The sequence below is a fragment of the Colletes latitarsis genome, chromosome 1 (assembly GCF_051014445.1).
Source record: "Colletes latitarsis isolate SP2378_abdomen chromosome 1, iyColLati1, whole genome shotgun sequence".
NCBI classification, from domain to species: domain Eukaryota; kingdom Metazoa; phylum Arthropoda; class Insecta; order Hymenoptera; family Colletidae; genus Colletes; species Colletes latitarsis.
The window spans coordinates 51771895-51798687 of record NC_135134.1 but is presented as its reverse complement, the minus strand read 5'-3'; the positions used below and the strand labels follow the sequence as shown (position 1 = coordinate 51798687).

Genomic DNA, 26793 nt, shown 5'->3' with positions numbered 1-26793 from the left:
ATCGCGTTATTTTCAGGTCGACGAACTCCTTCATCGCGCGTTAACCGAGGAATGGAAAATTGTATTCTATTCTCGGTCGAGTTTGTTGCAGGTCGAGAATATTCGGGGCTGGTCGTATTTAACCGGTTCCGCGGCGGTCGGCGTCGCGAGCACGTAGCTTCCCGGGAAAAGTCAGTTGCACCGTGGTGTAATTAATGGGCGCAAGATAGACGAAGTAATTAACGCTGTCATTAGCCGGTGCCGTCGCTGCGTCGACGTTTCTTTCGGCAAGTTCCTGGCTAGAAAATACTGAGGGCTGAATGTGCTCGCGGGAGCTGAAGAGGAGAATCCACTTTTCGTGCGAAGTCTTTTATATCGTTCGCGGCGCGACGGAAACAAATAGTGCATCGAGGTAACGCTTTATGCATACGGAACTACGTTATACGTATTTCGGAGTATAATTTTTTTTTTTTTCGGCGGCCGAGCGTTTCAGAGAAAATATTTCGTCGCTCGAAGCGCGACGGAAATCAATGGGCAAACATTTTTCGGAGCCGTACTGACAAAAAAAAAAATAAATATATATATAGTGGAAATTCCTGAAACATAATAATCGTTCCCCCATTGCGAAATGCGATCGCATTCGTCGACATCGAATCGTTAAACTGGGGTAAAACGAAACCAGCGTATAAAGGGGTACGAAATTAATTTTTGTCGAGCGATCGATTCCCAGCGGCAACCAACCGGAAAAGTAACCGTAAGATAAAGACAATCGTTTTATTGATATGTACATACAATAAATTTATTTACAAATAATACAATAAATTTTTTGACGTCGTAAGTTATTCGTTCTTGATGATATATCTTAACAAAATACTACGCTCTTACCGATTATTGTGCCGTGCTGATATTCGAAAACTCTTTTGGTCACGGAAATTCAATGTAAACGTAGGTAATATTCGGTTTTACCCTGCACAAATATTTACCCAAAAAACGTTAACGATCGTAGGCGATGCGATTCACCGAAATCGCGATCTATTATCGTGTCGCGCGAGTGTTTCTCCTTCCCCTTCGGTTTCCACTTCTTTTTTTTTCTTTTTATTCCCCCGTTATATAAATATTACGTTAACTATTAATAAAATTATAAAACACATTGGCCGTGTACGGGCGTACGACGAACTTCCTTCTCCGTGGTGCATCGCGGCCGGGTGCTCTTCTGCAACAGAAACGTTTTCCTCTAACGAAACTTTTTAGATTCGTACAGATCGATTTGTCTTTTGCCTAGGGGGTTCTTCTTTCGTTCTCTTTTTAAATTCCGTAACAGGTCGTGTCCGAACTTGAATGGAACGCGATACCGGTGCAACGGTTCGAACAATTAAGAGAAAGAACGATCAAACAGACGTTCGCGAGCGGATCAGTCAGCACGATGACGGTGATAAATCACCGTCGTGCACGACGTGTCGCATCGATCTGCATTCGCGTCAGGTAAGGCCGTATAGGCGGCCATTGTACCGAGCAATTAGCGCTTGAAGTTGATAAATAACATACCGGAAACTCGGCTTAACTTATTTCGAATTATCGTTAAACCCACGCGTCCGCTTTCAACCCGTGATAAGGCGCGCCGTAATAATTTACACGGCGAAGGCGAAACAATTATTTCGACGTTCTTTTCCTCACTCTGTTATCGATGACGCCGTGCGTTAAGCAAACCCGTATTATTTTACTTCGTTACCGTTCCGCGTTCCTAAACACAATTAACCCATTCCTGTGGCATTTAGCTGGACGAAATCCGGGCTCAAACAGTAGGCGTCATCGCGCGGTAAACAGACCAGATTGATGATAAACTGCTTTGTAACAGAGATTATAAGGATCGTGATTTGCTGTCCGCGAGTCTGGCTCGTGATATTCAGGTTTGGACCAAAATCTTCATCACGAGTAGGACTCGTTAAAGTATGGGAATAATCGAGAGAACGCTCGAAAAATCGTAGAAAGATTTAACAGATGTACCTTGATTAACGCACGCGTCCCACTCTATTCGTATCCTATTTTGACAAATATTTTTACACCTATTGTCGCATTCTTCGATCGGAATTTCATCCGTTCTTCCAGTAAAAAGATATCAATTGTCGTTTCATCCGCGCTCGAAGCGAAAAAACAGTTTGATCCATCAGCGAACGCGCGAAAGGAAAAACTGGCCCCCCGGGGTGTTTCGTTGGAAGGTACGTCGCGAAAGAATGCGTATTCGCGCAACAAGGCACGGTTTCGACGTTACGGCTGTGTACGAATTTGAAAAGGAACACCGGCTGGCCATTATGCATCGTGAGTGACGCGACCTTTGCAGAGAAACGCGAAACTTGAGTTAACCACACGAGACTTCACCGTTTGATTCATGGATATCGGGCGCGCCATTGAAATTGGTAAACCGTGTCAATCCCGCGCGTCAAATCCGCTCGACGTCGGCTTTCAGGGAATTTATACGAGCGGAGACTAGCAGATCGATTGCGCCAGGCGTCGGTTCTAGGCCACGCTCGCGCGACGCTCTGTCTTGGAAGAAGAAACGCGCTAAAATATTTATCGGTAGATCAATCAGCGTCGACGGCCATCGGCTGGTTCCGGTCTTTTCAACGAACGCGACGAGAAATATTCCGCATCGCTTACCGTTGACAACGTGCACCTTGATGCTGCTGGGATTCGCGTTGCTCGGCTGGCAGGTATAGATCCCGGAGTCGCTCGGTACCGCTTTCTGGATCATTAAACGGCTGGTCGTTTCGGGGCCTTTCTCGGTCACCAGGCTGATACCGCCTCGCGGCGAGTCGAAATTAATTACCTGCACGAACAGATAAAATTACCTTTACGCGATCCCGTTTGCCAGGATTCGCGCGACCAAAATCCTCCGAGATCTCGACTTTGGGCCACCGATTGTCCGACGACGGTTCAACACGCCATTCTATGGGTTCTCAGATTTATTTAAACGGTGTTTATTGGAATTGTAGGGTCATGGATCGTATTATTTTAAACGACAATATTTAACTGTAGAGTTTCATCTTTGTTATAAGAAGATAAATCTCAGAGATCCGTTCTAACCGAGAGTGAAGCGACGAACTCTTATCTTTGTAATAAACACCAAATTTTGGAACAACGCGGAGACGTTTTTAATAGTCCCGGTTGGTTTCCTTTCGTTTCTTTTGTTTCGACACACACTTTACACCTCCATCGGGGTTTCAGTTTTCCTGCTGTAAAGCGGAGTGCACGCGAGACAAAGGTCTGGACGGTATAAATCTCATCGTGTGTAGAAACGTATCAGGTTGCGGGAGGTGTCGTTAAAGCGGTCGAGACCACCGCGGACGAGAAACTCGAAGCTACGAAAAAATTTCATTCATCGCGATCGCTTACTTTTAGGTGGAGAACTTGCACCACCGAAGCAACGAAAATATTTTCGACAATCAGATTGCACGGATCGTAACGATCGCACGTTATTTGCAAGAGAACGTTCCGGCTCGTTTCGATCCTTTTGTACGTATGGCGAGACGAAACTCTCGCGAGAAGCACGGTACACGATAGGCAACCACTTCCAAAAAGTAAGAACCGAAGCCATTAAGAGGAACAGAATCGAAATGGGATCCATTTCTTTCCGGGATTAGGTCTGGATTGCTTCTACGCGCTCGAAAAGAATTGCATTCGCTTGTCGGTTACAAATTCTATCGGACTTTGCAACGAGAATCTTGTAAATCGAGACAGAACAGCGCTATATTAGTATAAATTAGATAGACGCGTATTATACAGGCGTAGAACAGGCGACTCTTCTCTACAAAGGTGGAATACAATTTACAATGGTCCGGATAAAAACTTGATTTACGCTGACTACCCAAACGGGTAAGCAACAGCTCGACAGGAGTTGTCGAGTGTACCGCGTTTAAAGAAATACCTTGTTTTTTTTATAGTAAGACATTGCGAGAGATTCTCATCGCGCAACGACGACGACTTTTGATGGTGCAGAGGATAATTCGTGAATCGTTCGAAAATTTTGCAGATTGTCAGCGTAACGTTCCCTATATTTTTGCGTTACGGCTGAAACGTTCGTGTTTCGCGCGATAAGTATGGATTACACGTTTCGCCCGTGGCGTGCGCGCAGTTAAAAAGAAACAATATTGGATCCCCAGGTACATCCGACTTCTGGTTCGCGCAATCATTTCCTCAAAGCTGCCGCGTCTGCTTTCTCATATTCCCGTGGAAACTGCGGCCCCAGACCGTCGGATTCTCACTCCGTCGTGTAATACCGTTCCCGTGTACCAAGACAAAAGGTATTTTGCTTCAAGGTTCGTGAAAAGAATGGTAAAAAGATAGCTACGGTGCATGCGAGCCGCGCTTCCCTCCGCGCGATCCCTTTGACCGAGCACAAAGAAACTCGCGAAAACGTAAAATGAACGGCGAATGTTCGGTTACCCGTGGCATTAACTATATGCCTCATATTATATTATCGCGTTACATACCCAAAAGGTGCTGGAATCTGGGGGAATTCGAGTACGATGACGATATTCGAGATTTCGAGGATTTCAGAATCCCACGCATCCGTGGAAAATATACAGAAAAATGGAGATGTTTCTGGATAAAGGTGCTAACGTCTTCAACGATTGCTCTTTGAGCTACGAACAGGACACTGTAAACTCACACACGAGTGCCTAATGAAAAAACTCGAACCATCAACCATCTACTGTATGAATGTAGAAGTTACAACGTCCAAAGACACCCATAGTATTGATGGCACAGAAACATATAGAAAATACCCTGAAATATCTCAAAGAAATCAACATCTATCACACAATACAGGGTATTCGGCCACCCCTGGGAAAAATTTTAATGGGAGATTCTAGAGGCCAAAATAAGACGAAAATCAAGAATACCAATTTGTTAATGGAGAGTTTGTTAAAAAATTATTAACGTTTAAAGTTCCGCCATAACTGAATTTTTTTCTCGAAAGTGGGTAGGATTTCGAGGGTATGTCTATTGACCAAAAATGATTATAATTGATCACTGCAACCGAAAATAATTTTTTCAGAGCGATTTAAAATATTTTTTTTTCGCCGAAAAATTTAGGCACCTGTCGATTTTTCTTAAAAATTCCTTTTTCATTTTTAATAATTTCGCTTGACGCCCTACAGAAAAGTTGTCTAATACTGTTTTGTAGGTACCCATCAGCTTTACTTCAGAAAAAAGTTTCATTGAAATATATTCACTATTGTAGGAATTATGGCTGTTTGAAAATTGGACCATTTTTATGGGGTTTTTCTCATTTTGCGGGGTCAAGGACCAACTTTTCGAATATTTTTGCGATTTGTACATATTCTCCATCAAAATACGCGTAGTTTGCTTTTTTAAACATTAAAATCGTCCAATCCGTTCAGAAGTTATGATGTTTTAAACATTCGCATGAAATTTCAGTGAAACGTATCAATGGATGGTCAGACATGAAATTTTCGGTAATGAATTTTTTTCTCGAAAATGGTTAGGATTTCGAGGGTATGTCTATTGACCAAAAATGATTATAATTGATCACTGCAATCAAAAATAATTTTTTTAGAACGATTTGAAATTTTTTAATTTTGACGAAAAGTTTCACACCTTCTCGAATTTTTTTCTAGAAAGTTAATAGGATTTCGGGGGTATGTCTGTTCACCAAAAATGATTGTAATCGACCCCCGCATCCAAATATAATTTTTCCAGAATGATTTGAAATTTTTGAATTTGGTTGTTAAGAACTTCTTAACGAAGCCTCCATCAACAAATTGGTATTCTTGATTTTCGTCTTATTTTGGCCCCTAGAATCTCCTATTCAAATTTTTTCCAGGGGTGGCCGAACACTCTGTATAACCACATCAAAAAAAGTGTGAACCCAGTACCAAGTCGTCGCTAATGACTCGAAGGTCGATGCGACGTAAAACACGAACTAAAAAGAAAATTGCTCTTGAATGTTTGATTACCGGAATATTATTTACACGAGCAAAAACCAACGTTATACTCGCCTGTGTGTTGTGGCTCCAGTTCATCATGGGCGGCGGTTCTGGAGCGTATTTAACAACGCAAGTCAGGTTAATGGTGCTGCCCTTGTTGACAAACAGATCGGGCGCCCCGATTATAATGGTAATCGGCTCTGAAACAGAATTTCATACATTTAAATGATTCTATGGTAAAATTCCAACACGTTTTGAAATATTGCTCGGCTTATAAAACGAAATATTAATCTCAATATCTGGTACTGTGATTACGAGCATTTTATAGCAAAGACATGTGTTTATTTATGCATTATTACTTGGCCTGCAACTATGAAGGAACTGCCGCGCGTGTAACCTCTCGCATAATGATTGATCGCCCGACCTGTAACGGGTACAGAGTAGAAAATAAGTTTCGTAAAACTTTGTATCGATCATTGTGCGAGTAAAGACGACGTACGAGTGGTTGGTCGGCTATAAATGTAGTCAGAAATGAGCTACTAATACGCTAAACAGCTCGAGTTGTCAATCAAGAGGCAAGCCCGTGTAAAAAATTTCAGCTTTCTAATACGCTCCATTTTCTAATGGCCGCGAATGGTTGTATTCGATGATGCATTTACGTAGATTGCAATTTAAAGCCTTTTAAATTAGCCATGACTCGGTCAAAATCGCTTTAATTAGTCGAGGATCCACTTAGTCCGAAATTATTATTTGGATTTCATCGATTCTCTTCGAATACCAGATATTAATGCCCTCGATTTACCGCGGTTTCGTTCCCCGGTAACATCAATTAATTAAAATGTTCTTCTATTCACAGAAAATTCAGATCAAATGCTCCATGAGAGATATTCGCGCGATCCAGACGAAGCGTCCGTAACGAGAGCCTTTTAACTCATAACCGATTCCGCTCAATCCCGGTTATTAAAATAAATCTTGCGTACGTGACTGCACTTTTCATCGTTCCGAGGATTAAAAAAATGTCATATACGTACACCGAGTAATACGATATAAATATAAATGGACCCTTGACTGGTCCATCCCAGTTGTCGAGTTAAGAACACCTTGTATAACTCGTGGAACGTATCGGTGATACGTTCATAATGGAAAGGAACTGAAATGGCAATATAATAGATAGTTGAAACGGCACGACGTGATATTATATTATATAAATGGCCGATATTTTTATCGCGAGGCGAAATATGGAGGCGAGCGTTAGGTAACGTTTTCAGGTCAAGTCGGTGTGATAAGATCCTCTCATTTAATAGTGCGGCTCGGTTAGGTTTCAGAGCAGTCATTAATGGTATACCTGCGAGGATATATGAGCTTGCAGACGGCCTGGTTTCACCTGCTTTGTACACTCGTATGAAGTCTTTGCATGGATTTCGTACGTATCCTCGATTAACCCCTTTCACGCGGTTCCACTGCGCGACTGTATGTACACCTATCTCGAACCGAGTTTCAAACACATTGATCACGGATACGCCCGTACACCTTTCCGCCCATCTTCTTCTTTATTTTTTTTTTTTTTAACGCGTCGTTTCAATTTTTCGCGTCAAATCCATCTTGTAACGTTTCGGAATACCTTTTACAAAATCTTCCCCTTTCAAACGACCCGACGATTTTATTACTTGCAAAAGACGAGCGACGCGAAATTATCGGAATAATATACCCGCATAATGTACCGTTCATTAAATTGGCCAAATATTGGCTTCGAACTCGACTGCACATATCGCGGCGTTTCGATATTTATGATAACTTCGAGCCACGTGACAACTTTCGACGCGAATAATGATCGCGATTTTCTGTAAACAAATGCCTTCGAGAGTTGTGCAATTTTCCGCAATAACTAAGCGACAGTCATCACGGGACGGTAATTAATTTGTCGAAAGTCGAGTATACTGATTCTACGTTGCACCCGATGTATTCGAGTGCAAAGGTTAAGGTTCCACCATCGGTCTTTACGACTGCAATGAATCTTGGGTAGTACGTGCCATAAGTTTTGGAATACTTACCAACTATCGTTAGATAAACAGGATGACCTATAGGTGGTGTCGTTGATATTTGGCACTCATAAATCCCAGAATCCTTGCGCTGGGGATATCGTATCCTCAGCGTCCATTCTTCGGTGTGCGGATAGTGCAGAGCTTCGAAACGCTGGTCGCTCGTATAAGTGTAACGACCCACCGTTAATAGGTGTATGTCTCGATGCCTCACCCAGGATACCTGCGACAAAATAAAAACGTTTCGCACGATACTCTCAGAAAATGTCCAATAAATAAGACTGTGAAACAACGATATTATATTCCTAAAATCAGTCGTGTTGTTTGCTGCTTCGTTGACATTTAAGAGTCGAATAATTCATCTTAGCAAACGATCCGCGATAGAAATAAAATGTCAGAGCGTAGGCGTATTCCTTTCATTCACGAATGTTGTCGATCGTGGGTAAAAATAGGTCAGATTCGCTGGAACAAATTCCTCTGGATGGAACCGACGTATAAAAACTTGATACCCAAATCGCGGCCACCGTCCTGTTAATTCCGAGGTCAATTGGACGAGCCTCGCGCGTATTTAAATCAATAATCTGTCGACAATATCAATGAACTGTGAACGTAATTCCATGGAGTGTTGCGTTCTCTGTGAGTTACATTTACATTCGATTGACCTTAATTGTCGCTCAAAGGGCGATCGAGACCGTTCCGATGATAATCGTCGAAATCGTTTATTTGATTTCTTCATAGGGATGCGCCACGGTGACAAAATTATCGCACACGATCGAATTTATAGCGTTTCGAAAAAAGCAACTGGATATTGTAATTTATAAAAAACAGTTCCTGAGGAAGTTGTCTTAGACTCTATGAAGAAGGACTCGAGAGACAGCTTCCTTGTATCCTTCGGGGTCTCCCGTACGTTTATGACTCTGTTAGTTATTTCGAGTCCAATAACGCCCTGGTAGCTATGTGCCAAAGGGTGCACGTTCGTGATCTCCGGATCAAGGAGGTTCGAGAATGACTCGCCAGAGAATGACACTCAACGTCAGTTATAAAATAAACGGGGAACGTAGTGGCAGAACTATCCCCGGTATTACTTTCGAACGACTCAATTTTCTCACAGGACGATAAAATAGAACTCGAAGGGTTAAACGTTCGAGCAAGAAACGCTCTTTTGTACCGATTAGCTGTTTGCTCCGTCATAAAATTCCAATTTTGGCGGAACAATGTTTTACGCGGACGGAAGCGTTCGTTCGATTATTTCGAGTAGTTTCGTGCGATCGTGAGAAACGGACGGGGCAGGATTCCTGAACGTTTGTCGTTGGATTGGTCGGGATCTTGGGATTAAAGCGCAAACGTCCGAGCGTAGGAGCGGTCGTGATGGCGCGAAGGGTCTTTTCGAGGGTATTTCGTTTCACGGGCGCATCGTCGCATAAACCAATTTTCCGTAACGCTGCCGTCGCGTCGCTGGGCGTCGCGTTGCTCCACTCGAGAGGCGAGTGTGACGTCACCATGGAGATTCGGTATTGTCCTAGCCGGGCGCGAACCTGGCAGCTGCGGCAGCCTGCGAGTTCTCGAGATGACACCGGTGTGTCATCGGCATTAGTCGCGGCATTGTTTGGTGAAATTCAACCGAAATCTATGCAGCTCGCGTGATCGTGCGCGGCGCTTTCCATGCACCGAGCGCGTTGCATAGCGCGATGGTGCATTTATGTGCGCGCGAGTGAAGCGAAGCCCAGCCAGCGACGAGAGCCAAGTGTCCACGAATGGCTCCGAGCGAATTTCGCGGTTCCCGGCGTTCCCCGAATTACTCTCCTCCTACGATCCCCCTTCACGCGTCCTTTAATTTCCCTCGAATTACCATGGATGCGTTAAATAGCTCGCGCGCCGAGATTTATTTACAAGTGCTTTCGGATTTACGTAAGGACCATTCGCTGACGCCACCAGGAATCGACAACTGTTGCATACCGATAAATTGAAGTCCATGGAACCCGCATTCCGTGGGAATCTGACGACCACGGTCGTTTAGAATAGTTGTTTAAAATCGGGATCCGAATAAAGTGTACTCGTGCAAGTCGAGCGCTTTCTAAAGCTCGTGCACTCGCAACGATTACTGCTCCGGCGTTTTGTCGCGTCTGGAATCTTATTTTTTCCAGAGTCTGAAAAACTTTCAAAGGAGAGTTTAAGAGGGGTGGCAACGTACGGGCAACCTCGAGTTAGTACCGTAAAGATTACGACTTCGACAGCCGAACTTGTTTCAATTTCTCTTTTTTAATAAATCGTCCTACTCTCCTAGATTCTCGTATCTCTCGATATTCACAGTTTCAACACCTTCTCGAACGAATGTACGAAAGTCGCTGTTAGCTGTTCGCTCGCCTTAGTATACGGAGGCAAGGCAGCATTCGAATTGGGTCATCTTGATACCTCTTTTTAAATTTAAAAAGATACGTACGAGACAGAAGCTGCTTGATTTCGCAGGCACATAGTAATTTTTTTATTCGCCTTAAACAAACCGGTATTTCAAGTATGCTCCACTTTCCTTACACGCGCGGGAGAGAAAAAAATAATTAGACACGACATTTATTCCCGGAATGCGAGCGACCCAGATCCGTCGTCCACGTATCCCTCGTCCGTTATTTCTATAAGTTGATTTTATAAAGCAATTATTCTACGGTCCAAGTCGTTTCGAAGAACGTACGAATCGTTCGTAAATACGTTTATCGAGGCCGTTGGTACGTCGTTGTTTGCACGAAGAATGTCGCTGATAGGCGCTCGTCTTTCGACTGCCGCTTCCATTGACGCTCGCAGGGATTACAGGATCTTACCGTGAACGAGGACAGAAGGAAAAATGGGATCGGCAAAGGAAACGGGAGAACAGGTCTCGAGAAAATAAGGACTCTCTGTGATCTTTGTCCGGATAAAGGAGACTGGGTTACGCCTACTATGGCCGTGTATGTCTGCCAAACTTGTGTGTACAGCTCGAGCTCGTGTTGCTTGCACTTTCCTGTTATCCGAGAACCATGGAACGGTGTAATGATCTCGAGCGCTTTCTTCCTGGACATCGTGCCACGGCTGCACTTTGAACAATGACGTGGGAACACAGTCGCGAATGTTTGGAACTTTGCTTTTGGAACGGGAAAAAGCATCTTTAACCAAAAATAAAAGACAGTTCTCTGATGCTTCTGCTAGATTTAACTAGTCTCGTTTGTTCATAAATTTACCGATATTCTAACCGACGTTTGCGCAGTCGTGTCGCACGAATATTACGAAACACGAATATCGGGAGTTAATTGTGCGAGCGTGTGCAGAGGCGTGTGTAAATTGTAAACACGTGTGTTTTAATACCGCGCGGTACAAGGCGGCAAAAATAAAACCGCTTTGGCGAGATAGCGGAGAATTCATACATCAGCCGCGTGGGAGGGAGAGGGAAAGAGCAGATAATAAATAACGAATATTAAGAGTTTTACAAATATGTAAAGTTTACGTGACATTTATCCCAAACACCGAGGCGGGGAACGCGTTTGACGCGCGTTTTGCAAATATTAATCTATTAAACGGGTGAAAATGCATTGCAATACGTAAATCATATAATCTATAAACATTATGGATGTGCAAAATAGTAGGAAACAAAGTTTGTCTATTCATTTGACCACGGTTAATTGCTATATTGTGCCAAAGTACAAGTGGCGTGCTATTTGGCTGGCGCGTCTGACCATTATATCGACTCTTTCTACTTGGGTCTCGTTGAAGCACGATTTACTCGAGAACGGAACTTCGTATGGAAATATTTTATTCTTTCTTTTATGATACGCCAACAATGCAAACGGGTTAAGCAAGGGAACACGCGTGTTAATGAGTTTGCCAACACGAGTGTTTCTAAAACAAGGAAACGAAATTAATTATTTATATTTATACCAGATAAAATCAGGATCGCGAGCGATATTAACCGCAAGAATCGGGTAAGACCGTGCCAGGGCTATTGTAATTCCTTCCATTGAGAAGCTCTGAGCCAAAGTCAAACTGCTGTTGATTAGCTTGCGGTCTCTGTATGCTTACTAATGAAGACCGCCATTATCATCGTCGGTGTATTAACAGCCGGTTCTTAGCTGCTCTGGTTAAACACGCCGTGATCATGTATCTTCGCCTTTGAAAGCTGGCGACTGTTTCAGCTTCCAACGAGCGTTTATAATCGTGACAAACGCAATATGCGTCACAATAGATGAACGGTTAAATCTACGCTCGCGATCGAGCGACGCTCTAAATAGGGATTACGGAGCGACCGGTATCGAGCGGAAATCTAGAAACTCGTCTCCTCGTGGATTCCACACACGCTGTTCCTCCGTTTCTCGCGCGAACGTATTCTCTCGCTTCGATAGCGAACTTCCGTTTCGCGCTAGTCCTACCTCCCGTTCCCGTACGACGTATCCCTTTTAATCTCCAGAGGATTAACGGTATTACGAAAACTGTAGCACGCTTTGCCACGATTATCGTTAGGTTTCGCCGATCGTGCGTTCAGTCGAGACTAAAGTTCTCGCGTCGAGTGTCTGGTAAACTTTGCGAGACTTAACGTATTCGATCTACGAAGAACATAATGGGCTTTTCAACGACAAAACTAACAAAAATTGTATTCGCTAATAGAGAAATCTAGTGTATCGTCCTCCGTTATTTATTTAAAATTCTGTGACCCATCGATCGCTTGCCTTTTCGGGGTTTTAATCTTTGATACCGTGCTGGTTCGTTCTATCGGTTATTGTCTCAAGCATTCCCATTAAAATGCATTGACTATCGAGCTTCTCTTTGAGACTCGAATGCCTTATCCGCGTACAAACGAACTCGACGTTTTAAATATTCAGGAGCCAGCGAGAGAACGATACTGCGTAGACTGATGTTCTCGAAGAGAGTCCGAGGCGCGCCATCTACGAGATCTATTTATTTCCCTTCGAGCCACCGTCCTCAGCTATCGTGCAAAACGATCGTTTAATAATGGAACGACTGAAATCGATTGAATTTTTTAAATCTGCACGCCGTCCAAGAAACCAAACCAAATTGTCTATTTAACAGATTTATGCATACTAAATTTCACCGTTACGAGACGATTATTATTATATCGAAATTTTACCATACTTAAATTCATTATTTTCTCCTGGCACCATTTATACTGCGGTTCGTACCTTTTCGTCGAAGTCACGATTTACACAGTTTAGAGATCAGGCGAAAGAGGTGAAAATCTTTAGAAACTCACCGTTCGATTTCCCAGGTTTTTCACTTTGCATACCAGATGCACAGTTTTCCCCACCAGACCGGTGAAGTTTGACTGCATGGTGGTGTCGAAATGGGGTCCTGTTCCAGGAGTCGGCCATTCCTCCAGAAAGTCGGTTCGAAAATTTCGTAGACATGACGCTATACCACCTAAAAATTAACAGATTAACGATTAGAACGGCGAATCGTGTCTTGAAATAAAATAAGGAAAACGGGCAGAGCAGGGAAGTCAGAAATGAAATAATCTCGAGCCAACTGCTATTCAGTTAAACGATCTCTAGAGAGCTCGCGTAAAGTCTGAACCTATGGGGTGCAGAAACTACAAACTTTCAAAGAAATTAAAATACGTCGACTGGCGGACATCCTCGCGACGTTAAAAAAACTTTGTGGACGCGTATTAGATCGAAGAAACTTGGGAAACGTCTCCAAGGTTTGCATGAACTCCTTTGCTATTTCGTATCCACGTAGAAATTGTTCTTTGGCGTTGTTCGAAATGTCGGTGATTTTCTCTGTACAATCTTCGTTCCTTCACCGAGCGTAATTTTTCATTTGGACGGGACGCGACAACATAAAACTGGCGGTACATCGCGTGTGAAATATTGAATACACCCGTAACGAGTATCAACCGCGTTCGTTTGGAATTATTTTTGTTCTTTTATTGCCGTTCCAGATGGACCATTCTCTGCGAAAGGATACGTAATCTGTTTCAGTATGCGTCGCGGGCGCTGGTCGCCACGTTACCCTGATACGCTCGTATTTGTAGAAATATTGCGTAGTTATTTCGCAAATACCCACAAATTACGCGCTCCGCGATCGTCGCAAATTCCGTAACTACGTAAACGTTTCGGTGGTTAAATTTTTTCACAAGCAATTCACTAGTCTAGTATTCGCCGCGGAAGATACACCGCTGCTTCGCTACATTGCATATTTTTCTAACAACGAGTTTGTAGATTGTTTAAAGAGTTTCCCAACATTAGTTTCGAACAGCAACATATTTCTGCGAGTTAAATTTCGTTCCGGGGGATCGAAAGCTTTGGCCCAATTTTTTTATCGTATAAATTTCGAACGATTCTATACAGATATCGCTAAGATTAATTCCACGTCGCTGCGTTTCCACCGGACTATTCGATAATACTTGTTTCCGTTCCTTTTGTCACGTTTAATTAAGTTTTTATTCGAATTTCAAACGAGTCGAGTAAATGATTTGTGTACCTGTTTGCTTTAAATAATCGTTGGAATAATATATTCGCCGCGCGTTGCTTGTACGAGTGCTCATTAATCAGGGATGAATAATTAATTTTATTAATACAACTGAGAAATCGCCTTCGGAATTGCTTTGATATCAATTAGAGACACGAATTGTTATTTAGCACTTTACATTCTATAGGAGCGTTACCTGAAATATGAGTCAGAGTTAATGTACGAGCGTAAGTTTATATTGGTAAAAAAGAAAGACTAGATGGAACAGTTTGGTTTGCAATCGCGTATCCCTCTGTTGAACTTTCTTTATTAACGATACAATACCAGTGGATTTTCGCGTAAGCAGTAATATATAAAACTTTTAATTGACACGGAGTTTAAAAGAAAAATAAAAACCGCAATATCACAGATCGATAATTTTGACGTCATTCCGTGTGCCTCTATCACACATACACAAAAAAAATTCATTTGTTTAGATATCGTTGTCGTCCAACACTCTCGTACGATTATAATTAATTTAGTCAACAATTCTAGCGATAATCGCTGTTGGTTGGCTAAATCGTGAAATACTTTAGCGCGGAGAAGTTGTACCGTGTTGTTGAAAAATTTCCGGCTATTTTTGGAGGCACTAAAACACGCATCGTCGGTCGATCGCGAATCAGGACGTGTAGGAGGCAGCTCGGCGAGGGTAACAGCGTGTAACGCGACCGACAGTTTGGGGACCATCGAGCTATTTTGCTCCTATTCTAGCGGAATAACATCCATAGAGTGCCATTGTTCACGAATGATCGACTCCCCTTCTCTCTCCGCGCCATTTACCCGTCCCTAAATTGCTCTCTTTGAATTATACGACGGAAGAACGCAAGCAATCGTTTCGTACGCATTTTATTATTTCGACTCGGGTTCGCGTTCGGTATTTATTTGCGTGCATTTCACGAACAATTGCCGCCGCGGAGCACGGCCGGCCGCATTGAATTGTAAATTCGTTATTATCTTATCGAGGATAAAACGTAAACGGTCGCGGGGAACGAAAACCAGGGAAACGTTCCCTGGCCAGGAGGATCGCGAGACGAAAATTCGTCGGCTCGGTTTGGCCGTTCGATCGCCGAACGAGTCTCGTTTACGTTCTTAACAACGTCTCGCAACAACGAGATCGTTCCGCGGAACGAACGTTTAATCGATAGGAACGAGCGAACAGAAATTCAAATAAACCGAAGTGGGATTTAGCTGGCCGGGTAGCGCGAATTCAGCGGGGATCCATTTGTTTTCGGGAAAAGAACAGGCGGCGTAATCGCGGATTCGATCGCCGAAATCCGATCAGAGGTTCAAAGCGGGAATCGAGAGGCGCGTTTAAAGCCCCGGGATCAACGCGAGCGAAGTTGAAACGCGGACAAGAATGCCGGGTCGAGCTTTTTCCTTGCGATTGCTCTTCAGAATCATCCGCGTGCGGAGAAGCACTTTCCTAGTGGGAAATTCTCTTTCGTTAGTTTACTAGACCATGCGCTCGTAGACTACGCTTCGGAGCTTTCCAGTACAGAAGTGGTTAAGACGAGTTCGCCCTAAGCACCACCCAAGATACACGTCCACTCTTCCTACCCACACATTGATTTTCTTCTTCTCCTCTCGGTTCCGTTGCATATCGAATAACCGTTCTCCCCGGTCTTCGAATTTTATGGCGCGACCACGCAAGCGAAACGATACGTACGCGTTGCCATCGACTTTCGAGCAATGCGTCTCTTATTTAGTATTCTTTTCGAATTGTAAATTTAATACTAATGACGTTCAACGGAGAGTTTAAGCAGCAAAAATAACCTTGCAAGTCTCTTCGAGCCTTACGTAAAATGGAAAATATCACAAATATAAATATTACGAACGTCGGATAGTGATCGAACGAATTTCAATTAAATGGGTTCCTAGAAAAAAACCATTTAAAACGGGGGGGAAAAATGAACGAGCACGAATTACTTTCGCGAGGTAACATTTGAATCGAATACCCCGACAATGGTCAAAATTGATTTGAATTTTACGGGAAAGCTAGACATAAGCGAAGAATACAAAGAACATGAAATATACAAATTTTTTATACATCGTTGCTTCCATTTTCAAAAGTATTTTGTATTTAATCGGGTTCGTTCGACCAAAATGACGCTGTTATTTTTCTTCGTATAGCCGACCGGGTTTTTAATGTTTTAAGTTTTTATCGGAAAATATTTTTGCACGGAAATTTGAAGTCGTTGAAGTTTTTAATATCGGGGAAAAGTTGCGGTACGTTTTTATATCATGCAAATTCGTTTACCGCGCTTTTTAGAATTATAATTACAACGCAGGTACGATGCTGGAACGAAACTTCGATTAATAATTTAATTAGAGGCAAAAACAATAGATAAAAATACTTTTGCAGTTTTCGCGGAAGGAACGATCATTAGATAGCTTTATTTTATTTAGGTTTCACGCGAACCGACCGAGAAGTTCGTCGTCTGCGAGCGATGATAAATGTTGAACACTGCACAATGATATATCGCGGGAAGGAGTATATCGTATAAAACAGGAACATCGACACGGACAATGGCGGAATCTGAAACCTGAGCTAGAAGAAAAGTTATGCTCTATTTACGGCCGGGTAGAGAAGAACTAGCGTATTGTGAATCTTTAAAGGAAGATAAATGTGTTACTTCGGAACGGCAGTGACAACGATCGAACGAATGATGTTCTGAACCCCAGAGACTAAGATATTTATAAATTTTCAATTTTCCCAAGTTTTATCTTAATATCGATGCTCGAAGACGAATAAAAATAACGTAGCTGTTTCCCAAATGAGTGATACACTCTCTAGATTTATTCTCATCGTATTATTGCGAGAAGTATAATACAAATCGTTTCCACGGGCCAAGTGCGTGTCGGTGGCTCTCGCTGTAATTAAAATCGAGTTCGTAAACGTGTCGCTTTGGAAGGAAACGAATTCCCCCGGTGCATTTAGGAACGTATGTTGCTCGGAGGGAGGAAACGTTTTCCGGGGCTAGCTCGTTCCTCGTGGGGAAATTTAAAGATCTCCGGTTCCGTGGACTCTTAAACCTTCGAGCGGGCATACGAGAATTAAGACGAGCTGGCTAAGAGCACCGCAAGTAGCGCAACCACGACTTCGCCAGTCGTACTTCGACGAAAATTAATTTCGCCCCGGAACGCTAAGGTTGAATTTTCACCGCGACGTGTCTCGACTTTTCACGAAATTCACAGCGACTCACCGGAGTGACAAAATTGCGCAGACCCGTTGTCTAGAAAATATTTCCGTCTGGCATTCTTTCGTCGGCCAATTTAGCCAGCTTTTCGGTGCACTTCGTTTCGAGGATTCTCAATCGCGAATGGGTTGAAAGCGGAAGCACGCCCGGAAATCTGGATCCTTAAGAATTAATCTTTCGCTAAACTCGACGTGGACGACTCTATATCTGCTCACTCGTATTTTTGGCCGAATATAGGTAAATAAAAAGCGAGGTATAGTGATTTATTTTGGAATAAATATTTGGAAATATTGAAATAAATCGGTATTTTTTATCGGGGAAGCCTAGACAGCGAAAATTCATTTCGAGTCGAAAATAAAGTCTATTTTTTTCAAAAGAGAACGCTATTCATTTCGTCGGATTTTTCTTCGTCGAATAGCTGAAAGTTCGACTGCCGTCGGGTTGTACTCTACAGCTTTTTCCGGCAAAAAGGGGTCAAATAAGTTCGCAGCGAGTATCGGATAATCTATGATCCGGCGGCTGGGCCGGAAATTAATTTTGCGCTCGAATCTGCTAATCCATCTTTGTTCCTCCCGTTCTCTCGTTTGAATGCGTTCCTTGCTTCTTCCGGAATTTTATCGAAATATTTCCGCGATCACCATAATTAACTTTTTCAGAAGAATGCTCTTCCGCCGGCGGATACGCGTACACGGCCAACAATAATTGCACCTTCGGTATAATCGAAGGAACGTTCGAGTAACTTTATGGGACAGTTTTGACGTACAATAGATATCTAGTAAACGACTATTCTACTTTCAATGCTATTAAAAGAAGGAAAAACAACGAGTATGGTGTAAGTAGTTGCTTAATGGACTCGGGCGATCAAGTAATCGTGTCCCGATCGTAGCAAAACGCACTCCTCTCGATCTTCCACTCGACTTTTCTCCCAGCCTCTTTACGTCTTACGGCTAATAGCTTCGGATTGAACTTTTCCTCCCATTTTTACCTCCCGAGCGAAATTATTACCCCGTTTCTGCTTTAAAACTTGGCTTAACGCGAAAACTTGTTCGCGATATACAGAAGCGACCTCCATATTGTTCGAAATAGTTTTCAAGTTGCGAGGGAAATAATCGTAACTATGGAGAGGAGGTCCGCAACAGGGAACGATTCGTAGAATCCCCATATCACTGACGCGACCGACTTTCTTTCGAAACTTTGCTCGTAATGAAAAAAATTCAAAGTTCCAGGATGGTTGAATAAGTAACTGGTAAAGAGCCAGATAAGTTCCAAGGTGGACAAGGTTCCCGGGGACACGGTGACGCGGATTTTCTCTTTACTGGCACATAAGATGTCACATCCCTGTCATCCCTGTCTACGAAGTTTCGAAGAACCTTCGGAATGCTCGTTGGCAAAGTGGATGACTTTGCGCTAGCTTTATAATTATTCCGGCGTTCGGTGGCTTGGTGCTTGTCCGTCACAGCCAACTACCGAAAGGCTACTCTTTCCGACAATGAGGGCACCTGACTGGTTTGGTTGCTCACCGCAAAATCCTATTTCGTTCCATCCCCGTCCCGTCCACGTTTCCATTACCCGACTGCTGGCTAAGTCAAGTTGCATCCACTCCTCTACCTTACACTCCCTTTGTCCCTTTTTCTTCCGTTTCTCCTATTAACTGCGATGTTTAATTAGCCACAAAATTGACGTTCCCATTGATCGTTTGATTGCCTCCGAGCAGAGAGACGGGATACTCCTGATGAATCCTAAACGACCTACATACGTGCACGGTTCAACAATGAAACGAGGCTCGCGATTATTCCTCCCATACGCCGACTAGATATTGCATAACCGACCGAAGGTATTGTTGTTGATTCAATTTATAATATAGGTTTATTGTAAAATCTATAATCGAGATACGTATTGTTAGGTTCGACTTCAAACACACGGGAAAAAATGCACAAGGGGTAAAGTCTATCGACTGATTCCACTCGAAATATAGTCGGACATCGGTGACGAGAATACACGTAGAAGTTAAATAGAAAGTGTCACTGAAATTCATTCAAGCTGTTTAGATGCAGTCGTGTTAGCAGACATATACCACAATGTTCGCCGACGATCATTGAAGTTATGAGGTCACGAGACAGTTGCATTAGCTGCGACGCTAGAGTCTCGTGACCTCGTAACCACTTCAGTAATTGTCGATCTAAATAGATAAGCGTATTAAATGAAATTTTTCTTTTATAGATTCCGAAACGTAGATTTTTCTCGAACGAAGGGTGGGTCAACTTTCTCGATGGTATTTAATTATAAATTACCTCGATGAAGAATCGTCGTCGAGCTCGCCATAAGCCCGTTCGTGCACAAACGACATTTTAAACGTCGCATCGATCATCGTGGATTCGATTGTCGTTTACGTATTGTCTGTACGATGTACTTGGAGCATCAAAGTTGGAAAAGTTTCCCCGTTTGCAGCATTCGCTACCGCGCACATCTGCGGCTCGATTCAGGGAATCAGATAAGGTGTTGGTATAGTCAACGCTCGTGAAAACTTTTGTAGCAATCGATGGGAGCAATTGAAAATGATCAGATAGATGGAAAGTGTACAAGAACTATCCGATCCATTTTCTCGAACGAACGAGCAATACCTCGGAAATGTTTCGCGTTATAATGCAGACTGCGTCTACGCGTTATAAATTTTTCGGTATTTTCTTATCTCTCGTTCGATCCGGACGCAAAATTGCCACGTAGTGATAAATGAAGCTTATGAAAGTAAGACGCGGAGAACAATTAACCACTTGGATTCGCAGGACACGCGTGACATCGAGCGATCGATTTATTAATACTAATACTTCCAACGGAGGAGTTAAATAAGTCTGAAGCGAAACAGATTTTCGAACCGCTGACGAGAGTTTTCTTCGCGAAAGTTTCCTTCACCGAGTTCTATTTTTTAAATCACTTGCCCTGTGTCGAGCTTAGATCCATTTTGCGAGGTTCATCTTACCGCAGTCAGGACGCATATAAATCGAATTTCTTGTACCTCGAAGGGAAATACGTTCCGCACAGACTGAAAAGCCTAGTGTCTTCTTACGCCGTGACTCGGAAAATATTTCAACATTGCTACGCGCGACAATAATGCTGCCCAACATAATATTGCTGTCTTCCACGGAGATTCTGATACCTTTTATACTTCGCGTTCCCAGCGTGAATATTCCTTCTTTTACAATACCGTATAAAAGCCAATTTTCTTTCGACTACGTTTACTTTATTTGCGCGAAACAAGAACGCGATACGCTTTGAAACACGAGCACGAAACGCGTAACAAATACCAGTTAACGTTAAATCGATTCTGAAGTTTTGCAAACAATCTGCGCCCACTTTGTATACTTCGAGTTCGGTTCCCAGTGCATTAGTAATAACGCGAATTAAACACTGATCGTCGTATGCGTGAATAACGTCGACAATAATATATCCAGTAGACTCTCGATTTTATAGGTTTCGGATTTTACAGGATTTATGTAACCGCGTCTATTATACTAGATCGTTTTGTTCTTTCCCGAGTTGTTTAATCCCTCGATGTACGATTTAATTTCAAATAATTTTTCAATGGTGTACTATTTAATTTTGCTTAAATTTGTTCGTAGAAGAAATGGCCACGAGAAAGAATAGATTTGTTTTACGAATACCTCGTGAATGTAAAAATATGTTGATTTTAATAGATAAGACTTGACGATGAGTAAGTAGCCTCATGATTGTGAAGCGTGTCATCAAGAACTTGTAACGAGCCAGGGGTTAAAGGTTGGGTAATTGTTTTCGAGATAATTTAGGTATGTATAGCGTTTCGAAACGAATGCCTCGTGTACCTTAATAGCGGACAAGCGTAATCGAAGGAAACATCGCGGCCTAGATAGACTTGATCCCCGGCAAATCGGTATTTTCGATCGATCGCGTGGAGCTCGCCGGATACTTTAATCCAGGAGCTTCTGAACCGAACAGGGATGACGGGGAGGATCATTATTTTCGTTAACGCGGCACTTTGTCCGGACGAATCTTGAACCGGGCAGGTCAGGTGGTGAACCGTGACAGGGAAATCCGTCGGTGAACACCCACGCAGCATCTAGACGGCGGAATTAGATGCGTCGTTTCACACGGCGCAACGTCATAAACGCGAACAGCGCGTCGAACGGGCTCGATTGCCGTATAAACGAACCGTAGTCTGGCTTGTATCGGCAATTCGGTGCCTCCGACTCGTTCTATGGATGGACGATCAAAGTGAATCCGTGAGCTCGATTTCACTGTCCTTGTAATCCGGTTGGATTAAACAAGATGACTCGTGCACGTCGAATCACCGCCACGTCAGACGCGAATTGTGTCACCGCTATCGCTACCACCCACTCGGAATCCTTTCTGCTCCGTTTATGCTCCTTGCCTATTTTCTGGACTCGAATATTCTTCCTGTCCAACATTCAATCTTCGTCGTTTAACTTTTCATGACTCGACTATTTCCAACTCCAGGAAATAAATTTCATTGAATTATATAACGGTTGCATCCTTTTTACAAAGATATGAATTCATTATAAATCGAGTATTCTGGTTTTAACAAATCCTTAAATATCGGGCACGGTTCTCAGCGATGAAAAAATAGCACGACCTTCGTTTTTAAATCCAGAAACAAACAGAATGTTAATAACCGGAGAACTATTTCTATTCTAAATGTCAAGCCAAAAATTTCGAACCCCATTGTGACAGATAAGCTGTCTTCCCTAGTTTAAAATTATCATTGGCATTTCACAACCATGTATCTACTACGACGGAAGAGCCTATGTATTTTTTTCAATCCCATTTAACACGTGCATTGACATGTTTATTGTGCAGGGCAGCTGTCACGTTTGTGTCGTATTGTTGAGCCCGTTTTTATACGGTACGCTTTCTAATAAATTGATGAGGTTTCAGAGACAAATATAGAATATTTGTGTCCAGTTAATTATCCGTCGATAGCATACGGTCCAATTGTGCCACGCGAAACATTTAATCCCCATAGACCAATATAATGTTCCTTCGATTATCTTGTTTGTAAATATATCTTCATCGGTGAATATCGAAGGGTTGAAAACTACTTTCTTAATTTTGTCCCCGTCGTGAGCAAGAATCTGCGAATCTCGCGGCTAGAATAAATTGTTTTCGTCATAAAAACGATCGCCTGACAAGTGCAGGTCGCAGACAGACCAGCGTCGTGTGTAAGTAAAGAACGTTAATTCCGAGTTTACCGTCATTGTGTGGGAACGGTGAAATCTCGTGTCGTTGAGCACGGAGAAGCGAATCAAGGTTGAGCGCGAGCGTTTTCTTTTCGACGGTAACGACAAAGAAGCGTTGCCATTAAACGCAGGGAACGATACGTTCCGGATAAAGAGTGTAAAGAGTGTAAGCAATTCTTTTCCCACTCATTCTTCACGACTCTTGAATATCGTTTACAATATGCTCGGCTGTAGTATTACGTTTCGCGGACGAGCGAAGCAAAGCACTTTTGCCATTTTTATTACGAGCAACAACATTCTCACGCGACGCAAGAACGATCAAAAATTTTTATTTAATTTTTGACTAATATTATATCGATAATGGATCGACGAGGTTTCCCCGGTGAAAACGAACAGAAACACGACCCAGTTTATTCTAGGTGGACGCGGCGCAAAGGACTCGCTAAAAGGGATGAAATAAGAGTAAAATGTGAAGTCGTGCGATTCGATGGAAACGCAAAACAGTCGAGTAAATTCGCGCTTCCGACAATACAGTTGCAACAATCATAGCGAGTTCCTCGGATTCGCGACTACGCTGGATCTCGCTTATTTCTCCATGGAAGAAAAATCATTGTAACTTTTCACGGGACCAACCCTCCGGAGAGAATCTCGACTTCAGGTGCGCGAAGAAAAGGAAACGCGGCTAAAGACGGGCGGGGAATTATTTGTGCGTTAAATCGTGCCAGTGTCGTCCTTGTACCTTTCCGTGACACGGAATACACAAACCGTCCTTCGTAGAACGAGCTAAACAATCGCACAAAAGCGTATTGTGACAAATGGGAGCGTTATTGAAAAGAATGTCCCGACTGTTCAAAGTGTTTATGGGAAAACGTGTCGAGGGGATCTCGCGTTATTCCTTTCACTACTCGATTCGAGAAAATATGAAACCACGTCACGACTTTGGATCTGTTATTTTTCTCCTCGCGAATATGAAATGTACCAACCCCGTTAATATTCGAGTTTCGCGGTATTTGCGTTGAATGTGAAATAATTGAGCAAAACAATGAAACGAAAATGTTTAAAAATTACTTTGAACTTCCATTGGATGCATAATTTCATTATGTTCAAACGTTTCATGATTATGCGCGCGGCCGAGTGTGACTCGACTGACGCGTCTGACCATTGCTGGTTATTTCTACTTGCGCTTGGCGATCTTCGACGTTACTTGTGGCAAGATATAATAAGTTCTGGCTGGTTGGAGCCAATGGCAATAAATAATAAACAATTGACTAAAACTATCAACAAATTGCACGAAGTAAAACGCGTCGATGTGCATAGCTATGTGTAATTTTATTATCTGATATCGAGGAGAATAGATTGTATCGAAACTGCACGTTAAATCGAACCACGATTACTTCGCCGTTCGATAATTCGATTACGCGGTATTACGTTTCGAGGAGAAACGACGATTCGTATGGGAAGTCTGAGAAGCATCGATAGAAATGATTTTTGGCGAATTAGGTTGCGAACGGAATACAGGGTTGTTGGCCTCGGGACTGGGTGTAGCCGCAGCACAAGTTCGAGGATTCCCTCTAGTCTCCCTATCGCCAGGGTGGAGTTCATCAAATTCAATCAAACTGAAAGATATACCAGCTCCACCCTGCTGTATATATTAACTCGCATGGGGTGAAACGTTGTGCCAAAGTGTTGCTGGAATTGAGAGGAATGTCATGAATAATACAGGTACCGTAACAACGGAGAGCTAAATGATCGATTTGCAATTCAAACGAAAAGAATCTTAGTTCCGAGAAGAATTACTTATCCCGTTCGGGTTCGTCGAACGATTACCGACCGCGTAGCAAACAAAACAAATATAATTCGTCTTGGTTCTTAATTACGGGGGAAATTCTATATTTCGCGACGGGGATCGACGATCGATTCTCCGATGGCCAATTTCGCCGTAACGACAAATTTTCCCAATTGCCCTGCGCGCGTGGAGTTTGCCGTCTTCCGTCGAACTTTGCAGAAACTACTGGCAACGAGGAGAGAAACGCCGGATCGCGCGATAACGAGGCGGCTGTCAAACTTTCGACTTACCAAAAGAAACGATAAAACAGACGAGCACGGGAAGAGAAGTAGACATCGCTTTTTCCTCGGCGTGGTTCTTTCACATATTGACATATACTATCTCGCACGCATCGCACGTAGTTTCGTCTAGTCTTTGCGTCGAACAGCCTCGTACGGTTTCCAGTTTCACGAACGACCTGGCATTTCACGCGGCCCTATTTCTCCCACGAACCTCCAAAGTTTCTCGTTTTTCACTCGCGTCGCGAAACACAATCTCACGATTACACTGTTCCGTTTCGTTCGTTCGCCGATATCACTTGGTCACGTTAAAAAGAACAAAACTTTGTTGCACTTTTTCTCCTTCCTTCGAACGGGAACACGAGTGCTAACGAACGCAATTAACGGGCGGCAGTGTTTCTTTGGCGCTCGTACGCCGTTAGTTTCGACTGGTCTGTGATCGGATAGCGAGAGAGAGAGACCGAGAGAAAGAGGAAGAGGAGAAGAAAGGGTGGCCGTGGACGCTTTTACGCCTCTCGCCGCACTGACGACCGCAAAGTCGTTCGCGATGCATTAGGCGGGACTCGTTAAAGTAATTTTCTCAACGCGCGAGACGTTCCATCGATCATTCTTTCTCGCATTTTCTTGCTGTGCGTCGTTGTGCTTCGCTGCATTGTTCCGGGAGTCGCCTCTCCTCGACCGCGAGGACTATTCACGCTCTCTAATCGTCGAGCAATGCATCGTTCGTTGTCCGGTCGCGTCGCTGGGAATCGATTGCACCTTCGATCGAGCACGCCTCTGTGCGTTGCTTCGACGTCCCGCAGGACCCGAGAGGGATCGAGGTGAACTTTCTCGATCCAAAGGTTGCAGCGTGTCGCAGGCACAGGAAAGTTACGGGAAGCGTTCGATCAACGTCGACGAAGCGGTCCTTTTTCAGGGACGTTTCGCGGTGCCGTCGGTGTCCGGGATCCGTGGCCGTTCCGTTCGCAGCGATTCCCGACGAAAGGAAGCCCGTGCCAAGTTCCAGCGATAACCGTACGTCAGGCAGTCTCGTTCGCGAACCACAGCCGGCAGCGTTACGAGCCTTTTATGGGAAGTTCCGCTCCGGAGCGCGGGCCAGAACCTCCTGACCGACTTGGACTCCAAACGCGATCGCTTCGACGGTGTCTTGGTGTCCCCTGGAGCTGTCGATCTGCGTAAATTTCGATATCGGTACGGTTCACGGTAGTCGATCGCACTGTAAACTAAGCGGTACGCGCGTAAACCACCGTGCCCGCGTCACGGTTCCATCCATGTCCCATCGATCGTTCGGTAAACGGGATCACAATTCACCGGTTACGTCACTGCACCACATATCTCCGTAAAATCGGCGCGTCGCGGCGATACGTGCACCGCTCGATCCGACTTTGGCCGGATGTCCACGTAGGTCCGATTCGATGGGAACGCAGCGAGCGGACTCGCGGCGAGGCGATCGGCCACGCGGTCCGCGGATGCGGAATTTCGGGATTAGAAGCGGGGGAATTGGCCGATGCGGAGGAGCGTGCGGGTCCTCGGACGTTTCCACGGAACGCGCGCGACGGGAGAAGGTCGCGGCTCTTTCGAAACGACGATGCTCCCGCGTCAAGGATAGCCGAGGGACTACATTGCGCGAGCGCCGCTCGGGCTTCGAGCACGCAGCCGCCCCGTGCAGCCTCTCCGACTCCGCTCCTCTAACCTATACGATCCTCGTCCGTGTAAACCTTCTTTCCGTGTGTGCCGGTGCGCGCGTGCGCTATCACCTGTGCAACGTCTCCCTACCTTGCTTATACATCGCCCTTCCACCCTTTCCCATCTACACACACCCCCTTTCCTTTTCCTCCTTTCTCCTTGGACGGTT

General features: G+C 43.8%; 1 protein-coding gene across 1 annotated transcript; it reads right to left on the bottom strand.

Annotated features, from left to right (window-relative positions):
• Positions 1-751: 751 nt before the first annotated feature.
• On the bottom strand, positions 752-26601 carry LOC143341775 (zwei Ig domain protein zig-8). Its single transcript, XM_076764943.1, has 6 exons — positions 24951-26601; positions 13194-13360; positions 7976-8186; positions 5997-6124; positions 2635-2803; positions 752-1192 (listed from the first exon to the last, which is right to left on the bottom strand). Exons 1-6 carry the CDS (start codon positions 24994-24996, stop codon positions 1086-1088), a joined length of 828 nt encoding a protein of 275 aa, XP_076621058.1. The 5' UTR covers positions 24997-26601; the 3' UTR covers positions 752-1085.
• Between the last annotated feature and the right edge of the window lie 192 nt (positions 26602-26793).